The following is a 9,088-nucleotide window of genomic DNA, read 5'->3' on the forward strand; positions in this document are numbered from 1 at the left end:
CAGTTTTCCCAGCACCATTTATTGAAGACTGTTCTTTCCCCAGTGTGTTTTTGATGACTTTGTTAAAAATCAGTTGGCAGAAAATACATGGATTTATTTCTGGGTTCTCTATTCTGTTCCATTGGTTCATGTGTCTGCGCTTTTAAAATCGAAATCATTATTCATAAATAAACAATATTTCTTGAATGCTTACAAGTTATTATAGCTTCAATTTTGCATCTCTGCTGGCTTGAGTTCTAAAATATCTCATCATCAAATCTCTTCTTGAGTGATCTTCCATAGGAAGAATAGACTATGACTATTAAGCAATATGATGGTTTAGATACCTCTGTAAATGGAAGCATCAATTGGAAGTGACTTAAGGCATATTTCAAGTGGCCATTAACTGTGTCTTTTTAAAAAATACACATATACACACATGTGTGTGTCTCTGACACTTCAATAGACAGATTCCTTCTAACTCTTAATGTTTTCATTGCTTTTGGTATAGGGAGAAAGTCTGAGCTAATTTTACTTGTACAATAAGAAAAAACCTAAAATTAGATCATAGTAATGATATCCTCTATATCTGCATAATTTCAAATCTAAAGGGGGAAAATGATTCTAAAAGAGAAACTTTATTACAGAGACTTTGGATCTTATTATAAATCTTGATATTTTCATGGTAATAAAAATGAGTTAAAGCAGGTGACTGTTTTCCTATAGGAAACAGCCTGGTAACACTGCTATGCCACCTCTTCAACACCCATGGACTCATTCACCATTTCAAGTTAGATATGGTGACCTTACACAGATTTTTAGGTAAGTCCTTTTTTCCATATTCCTACCCCTATTCCCATGAACAATGGCAATGCATAACACTCTTTAATGTAAAGTGGTGAGAACCATAGCATGGTGGATGAAGACCTCAAATTAATCTTAAATAATCTCATCTAAATTTTAAAATATGGTTTCTCTATCTTAAATCATTGAAAAATTATTTACTTAATTATAGTTGACCCTTGAACAATGCAGGGGTTAGGGACGCCAACCCCCCACACAGTCAAACATCCACGTATAACTTTTGACTCCCAAAAAACTTAACTACTAATAGTCTACTGTTGACCGGAAGCCTTACCAATAACAAAGAGTCAATTAATACATATTTTGTATGTTATACATATTATATACTGTATTATTGTTATGAAGCAAGATAGAGAAAAGAAAATGTTATTTAAGAAATCATAAGGAAGAGAAAATATATTTGCTATTCATGAAGTGGGAGTGGATCATTAAAAAGGTCTTCATCCTCATCATCTTCACATTGAGTAGGCTGAGGAGGTGGAGGAGAGATTGGTCTTGTGTCTCAGGGGAGGCAGAGGCAGAAGAGTATATAAGTGGATGCACACAGTTCAAACCTATGTTGTTCAAGGGTCAATTGTAGTTATGTTTATAATAAAGTCTCTATAAAAACAACTATTAAGAACATATAGCTGTCAAAGAAGAAATGGATCTGCTCATCTATTAACAAACCCCCAGCAGGATATGCCTCAAATAATTCTAATCAGAACAAGAATTGTTAAAAATCTTCAATAGACTTTTTTTAAAATAATAAGTACCATTTATGTAGCATCGACTATGAGCAGGGTACTTTTCGTAGGTTATTTCTAACTGTTTGAACAAATCTGCAAGTTGTATGCTATCACCACCATTTAATCCACAGTCAAGGAGACATACAAAGAGGTTTTATTACATACCCAAGGCCAACAGCTAGTAAGTGGGAGAACCTAAATCCAAGCCTAGGTCCCTCTGACTTGCAAGCCCACCATCTTTCTACCCAACCCCATCAGTACTCTGTATCCAAAGGCAGCCCCAGTTCTTACTTGACTCTGTGCGTACTCTTATTTATCTGCCAGTGAATTATCCAGGGCACATTTCTAATCACCAAATGACTTTCCTCTGCCACTTAGCATGTTTCTGACTTCTTTAATCTGCCATGTGACTATACTTTGAATTTAGGATCTGACTTAATGTCATCAGGAGTACAATAACACTGACTATGATAATAACAGCAGCCATAACCACTTACATGGTGCTTATATCTGCTGGGAGCTCTTCCAAGGACTTGGATATGTTAACATATTTAATCCCTACAGCAACATTTTAAGTTCATAGCTATTGCTATCCCCATTTTATAAAGAAGGAAACTGAGGGAACAAGCAGTTAAGTAACTTGCCCAATATGGATAATAAATGATAGAACCAGGGTTTAAATTTAATTGTAAAATAAACCTTCTGAATAAAAGGCATATGCAACACAATAGAAATATCTGAAACCAGCCACAACATGGCTCATTTCCTGAAACACAAGTAACTTCAAGCCAATTGTATTTTCATTGATTGAGCAAAATAACAGCCATGAATAGGGCCAAATAATTTCGATTTGCCTAAAGAAAAAGATAACAGACTCAGATACTTTGGACATGTGTATGTACCCAGAGAATATGTAAAGAGTGCAGAGTTGACAACAAAATTAACACCAGAATCCAGATATAGATTTATAGCATGGGTTAAAAGAACATGGCCACACTTGCAAATCTGAGCATTCTATACATACTGAATATACTGCATCCTAAGCTTTGCCTTGGTCAAAAGCTGAAGCAGGGCTAGTGTCTTCCATAAATAGCAAACCAAACTTGCCTTGCCTCTGTCTCTACTTAGTTCCAAGAGCACTCTAAGCCTTGCATTAGACTTGGGGGAGCATGAAAGATGATACCTTAACTTGAATAAGGTTGAAATAAATCCAAGGAGTTCTCAATTGGATCAATGCAGTACTCTGAATTTCTGCCCAAAAAAGCCCCAGATTTGCTTTGGTAGATATTTGTTATTCAAATGATAAACTCATCTTTGGATGTCAATAGCCTGATCCTACTATGGCTCTTTGAGAGGAAACCTTGTTTATGGAGTAGTATTCATAAATGGCAGCAAACTTAATTAAACTATAGTGTGAAATGAAGTTATCCTTTTCCCACATATTTATTTTTCCTGTGAATGGCGGCCTTCATGAATGGCAGAAAGGGGGATTTATGAAGAAGGTGAGAAGCCTCAAGTCCTTGCAAATCCTTTCGGCCTTTCTCCCCTCTGCTCTTCATCTCTTCTTTGCTAAAAACAGCTAAGTAGAACTGCCAAGCTTGCAAACCACATTTATTTTTAAAGGATATCCAGGCTGTACATGTTGGAGCCACCAATATTTTTAAGCAAAAAGAACTCTCAACACGTCTGAGCTAGTATACCACTCCTGTTTGGGTTTTAGCTGACTGAGTTATCTGTTTGCCTCCTAGTCATGGTTCAAGAAGATTACCACAGCCAAAACCCGTATCACAATGCCGTCCACGCGGCCGATGTCACCCAGGCCATGCACTGCTACCTGAAGGAGCCAAAGGTAAGACGAGACCCAGCTGCCTCCTCGGCCATCTGGAAATGCCAAGGAAACTACTTGGTAGGACCCAAATCATGCAAAGTACCTGAGTAACTACGATATGGGTCATTCACAATATGAATATAAATTATTTTTATTAAAGTTCCAGTATTAGCTCTGAAAATCTTATAACATTCGTGAAAAAGGATGTGAATGGTCTAAGGTTTTCTTTCATATTTTTTATATTTTTGAGGCTGCATTAGGACAGAAACAACCCTCTCTATGATAATTTACACGTTAGATATTTTCAATGTTCTCAAGAACTGGCTCTTTTTGCCTTAGACCTTTGCCAAAAATAGAACTAGCGCCGAACTTGACTGGGAAAAGTCTCCTACCTCATGCTTTTTGATCAAAAAATGTAATTAAAACTCCTCAAGGCTCATGTTCCATTTCCTACTGAGCCAAGTGGACATCCTGATTCAGGGCCCAAGAAAACTTGTGAATGTCAAAGCCCTCTTAGCAAGCATGCTCTGATGCAATAAAACAATCCAAAGTTAAAAATTAAAAACATAATAATAATGGCTCATTACCCAACATCTAGGCAGTTCTTAGCTATATAAAATTTAGTTGGTATAATGTACAGGATGAGTTTTCTTAAGATTTCTGGAAAATGATATTCCGGTCTAAGACTCTAATTCAGTCCGTTCTAACAACCCACTAAATATACAGATGCTTTGACAACAGCCACTAAATATACAGCTGCCAAACAGGCATTCTCAGGACAAAGCTGGATAGATGCTTCATCCCTGTAAAATATCCCAAAAACATGCATGGTTTTGTTTTTTGATCTCTACATAGTCCAAAAGTTGTAAGATATCACACAGTTATAATTTTAAAGTTAGTACTGGGTTCCCATGGCCCTGCTTGTTTTCCTAGCTAGCCAAAAAAATCACAGATTCTCACACATTTCCCCACTATTTAGTACACATTGAAGAAATATGCAAATTTTGCAATTAAACCCACTTCTTTCAAAGAAGTGGCAAAGATATATTAGATAGTTGAAATACACAAATGATTTTTGTAATATTCCATCACTTTGGCTTCAGCTTTTTCCCTCATTTACAGCTTTCTCGAGGAGCAAGGCTGATTTCAGGCTCTGCCTTCTCCCTGCCCACCCTGTAGCAATGTTGCTGACAAGCAATGCGCATCACAGCAAAAAAACAAAACAGAGTGGCATCAGGAAGAGGGGGATACCTGAATGACCTACACAGTTTGAATTTACTCGGCTGCTTTCCTTTCTTCCCTGAGATTCCATGTGAATATCACTCAATGAATGCTTCAGAGGGTGGAGGTCTGGCTGAGAGACTTGAACAACGTCATGATGGTTCATTCTGTTTGATTGAGCCAAAATAAACGAAAGCCTGTTTGTGGAAACACACCAATCAATCTCCCAATTTAATTTTTTAATAGCTCGCCAACTTCCTCACGCCTCTGGACATCATGCTTGGACTGCTGGCTGCAGCAGCACACGATGTGGACCACCCAGGGGTAAACCAGCCATTTTTGGTCAAAACTAACCACCACCTTGCCAACCTATATCAGGTAAGGAATCCCAATGCAGAGTCAGACACAGCACGGTCAATTGCCTTAGGCCCAGTGCTCAAGCCTGAAGCTTGCCCTTAGAGACACTCTTCATTCAGGGTTGGCCCCAATGATGGGGACCACATTCAAAGAGCATGGGTTTGAAATAGGCCCAACATACCCCCCAAAGGAGATTAAATTTATTTACAAGGATAAATTAATTTACAAGGATATCCAAGGAATTTAATTTGCTCCGAAGCAGGTTTGAAATTTTCCTAAATCAGATGGGATCTCTGAGCCTAACCTCTCCTGGTTTGAGAATATCTATCTCCATGGAGACTATATTGTATACAATGCCAGTTAAAGCCAGTTTTACTTGAGTCTCTGGGGCCATTTCTGAACTTTCTTGGCCCCTGAGCCAGAGGTATGTTATCAAAGACAATAAACATATTTCGTTGTTATAAAATAGTTCAGCAGCATGAGTAGATTTGCCTGAAGAATTCTTATCTATAATATTGTCTCAGATATTAAACCCTATATCGTAAATGAATTACGCCCAGAATTTTCAATGGAGTTCTTTAGATCCTTCAGCTGTCATTAACAAAGCATATCATACAATGGGGTCGTTGATCTCAATTTTAATAGATCTTCTGAAGATCTATTGTGCTGAAGGCATTCCTGACAGATCCCCATAAAACAGCTGCATTAAACAAGATTTTGCATCTTGAGGATGCATTCATTTCCAATAAAGTACAATCGTAACATGAAAAGAAGCCTCTCTCCATCCAGTCGATTAGCTTTTGGCACAGGTAAGAACTGGTATTCTGAAGTTTATAGGTACACCTGGCATGCACGTCAGCGCTAAGCTCCCTGAGGCTGTCAGCAGCACCTGGAGCAGGGATAGATGTGACCATGTAGAGGGGACAGGGTGACTTTGGATGATGAGCTAAAAATTAAACAAACATATACAAACAACTAAAACTAAATTTTCTAAACCATCTCAAAAGCTCAATTTATTTCTTGAGAAAAGATACAGACATTTGATTTGACTAGGGGAGAAATAAATGACTGTCCTGAGAGCCCCCAAGTAGGTTTTCTATTCCTGTCAATTCTGACTTTCTCAAATGTCTTTTCTTAGACAAAGGAAATCAATCAACAAGTTTATCTACTTGGTCCATTCCCGTAATTCATTATGTAATTCTAATATCTCATAATCAAATAAACCATATCAATTAATTTTAAGAGAGTATCTACTGCTGTTGACTGATTTGTACATAAAAATAAGGGTCATAAAATAGCGCTTTGCCTATAGTCTATAAAAATACATAATGAATTCTCATTTACACAGGAAGTCACAAAGAAATATGCCAGATGTTAAAGAAAGACATAAAAACAAGAAAATAAATTAATTACTCACTGATAATTAACAAAAATTGATTCTCAAAAAAAAATACTGCAATCTAACTGATTCAGATACTAAAGATTTTCTCAGAAAAATGGATTCCTTACTCAAACATGCAAGAAACTGAGAGGTTTTCTCCCGTCCTGTTCTAGTGAGGGAGACAAGAGGGTTACAGACAAGTGACTTGAAGTGTGGGAGACTTCAATAAGCACTCTAAAGTATATGGCTACAAATAAATGTGACAGGAAGACAGAGGGGAAAGAGAAACTGATTCTGCAGATGGCTTCCAGGAAAAAAAAAAAAAATCAAAGAGGAAGAATGCTGTAAACTAGGCCTTCAAGTGTGAGTAACATTTTTAATAGCTGAAATGATAATAGCATTAGAGGCAGGATGAGCTTGATGGACTTCTGGGATGAAAACCCACAATTCCAGAATAACTGGAAATGGAATGTCCCTGTGGCCTTTAGCTGAGCATGTCCTGCCATCTACAATTCCTTCTCTCCCACCAGTGTCCTGTGCATATCATGATTAAATGTATGTACTCTCTTTCGTAGAAACTTCGGATTAGTTGTACAGAACATGACCTGGATTAGGAAATCTCCACTCTGTATTAAGTTGTAGATGAGGAACTGGCACAATTCTTCAGGTTTTCAATTTCAAGGAAAAAAAAATCATGTTATATAATATATAAGCTGAGCAAGACTGTTAACAACATATGATATTTTAAAATCTTTGGAAATGTAGCCTTTTAGCCTCGTGAAGGCCTGTTGGTTGAGACACGAATGGGCTTTCAGGAAACAATATGCAAATTTTCACAGGATGTACCTATGCACATTTTTCTAAGAAGAGTATCTAAAACTTACTCTCATCAAATTTTAAAATGAGCTATAGATTCTTAAAATGTTAAGAACCATGGTAATTAATGAAAAGAACATGTGTACATATATACAGAAAAATTATACATGCACACGTGCACACTTGGTCAACAAGAATGCCTTAGAGAGGGTGTGCCAGGAATTATGTGGCTTTGAGAACACCCTGTGCGTGACTTTGCTGCAACCCAGACTTACTATAAATGAGATAAAATGGAAGAGGGCTTCCTCTCCCTCCTTTTGTTGGCTGTGCTCTTTTAGTTCTAATAAATAAGATCATTGCATAACGCCCAGCATTTTCTTCTGCCCTGAGATAAAGAGAGAGCCAGGGCTGCCGAAGTGAAGGCCAGGTCAAAGGGTTCCCTCCTATTGTCTGATGTCTGGACTCACTAGCTGAACTGCCAACCAAGTTCAACACGAAGGCACTGAAAGCACTTCCACCTGGCACCTCTCTCATAGGACGGGAAGCAGTCCAGGTGTCCGGGGTGGACTAAGAGGAAAAGGAGCATGTGAGAGATAGAACCAAGAATTTACTTTCCATCCTTCCACCCTCCAACCACACTCAAATTTAAAGGTGGCTTCAGCAATTGCACAAAGTAAGCATTAAATCAGATACAACATTGGTTTTTACAATTGTAAAAGGAATCACTTTCAGTTCAATTTAAAATTGAATTCCTTTTAATAGAGTCTAACTACATATTAACTAGTGACAGAGCACCCTATAAGAACAAAATAGTAAGTAATGAATTGTCCCATAAACCTTATATTTAATATTTATAATACTCTACAATGTCTTGCAGAAGTTTATCATCAGTTTTCTTCGTTGTTTGTCACAAGTTCTTAGAGAGGATCAGTATGTTTAACCACTTTTTATTCCTAATGATGCTGAATCACAAGCATGAAGTTGACCAAGCCAGGAGGAATGGTCCTTCCACGTGGTTGTACAACCTCTCCTCAAACAAACATCTGCAGAGGTTATATATAACCTCACAATTTCTACAGTATGAAAGGTGTTTTCAACAAGTAGTGTTAAAATTATAAAAGGAGGCTAAAATTTGTTTTCCTGTCCCATAAAGTTTCTGCTGGCCCTGATCTACCCCATGGACAGCAAACTGGTATCCACGCTCCTTGTGCTCAGATCAATGTCTTGGGCAGATGCAGATCGAACAAGAGAAAGACATTAAACAAGGCAGTACCATAGTCTCTGCAAGGGCCAAGGTCTTGTTTAGGGCCCAATTCCTCTGAGACCTCCTGGGCTGGGGCTCCTGTAGTGTTACCAAGGAGACCACCAGCTTGTTAGGGAAGAACTCAGCAGACTCCATTATCTCGAGTCTCGCATCTTGTTTCATGAACAATTAAAAATGAAAACACAGACAGTGTTCCTGTTGTTGTTTTCCTTCCTATGTCCTCTAGATTTAAAAGGTGTAATTAACTCTGATTCCTGTTGTATGCCAGATTCAGTTTATCATCATCATTTGAAATATTTTTATCAAAGAAAATGTCCAATAAGTAAGGGGGAAAAACAGTATAAAGCTATCTTGTATGATAGCAGTCCATCTCTGCGAGATTCTCTTTGACAAATAGTCTTGTGATTTAATTAGAAAACCTATGTTGGTGGTTTATTAAATGCCAGGTGTGTTGTTATGAGGGAACAAAGGGATGGTCTTGTTCTTAGAGTGAATAATACTTGATAATTCATACAAAAAGAGAAATAAAGGTTTTGCCTTAGAAGTGTCAAGGGTTTTTTTTTTTTTACAAATTAAAATTCTAATCACTTTTGTTGCCACAAAAGTCAATGCTTACTCTGTCAACTGTGAGACGAAGATTATTCTTAAAA

General features: G+C 37.5%; 1 protein-coding gene across 2 annotated transcripts in view; it reads left to right on the forward strand.

Annotated features, from left to right (window-relative positions):
• The window catches only part of PDE7B (phosphodiesterase 7B), a 356,282-nt gene that overhangs the window by 304,973 nt on the left and 42,221 nt on the right, over positions 1 to 9,088 (forward strand). For both annotated transcript variants that reach the window (XM_012665196.1, XM_012665195.1), the window contains 3 exons: positions 706 to 801; positions 3,320 to 3,420; positions 4,867 to 4,998. In XM_012665196.1, coding sequence (XP_012520650.1) covers positions 706 to 801; positions 3,320 to 3,420; positions 4,867 to 4,998 — 329 coding nt within the window. The remainder of the gene's footprint in view (positions 1 to 705; positions 802 to 3,319; positions 3,421 to 4,866; positions 4,999 to 9,088) is intronic.

The sequence above is a fragment of the Propithecus coquereli genome, unplaced genomic scaffold (assembly GCF_000956105.1).
Source record: "Propithecus coquereli isolate 6110/MARCELLA unplaced genomic scaffold, Pcoq_1.0 Scaffold98, whole genome shotgun sequence".
Taxonomy (NCBI): domain Eukaryota; kingdom Metazoa; phylum Chordata; class Mammalia; order Primates; family Indriidae; genus Propithecus; species Propithecus coquereli.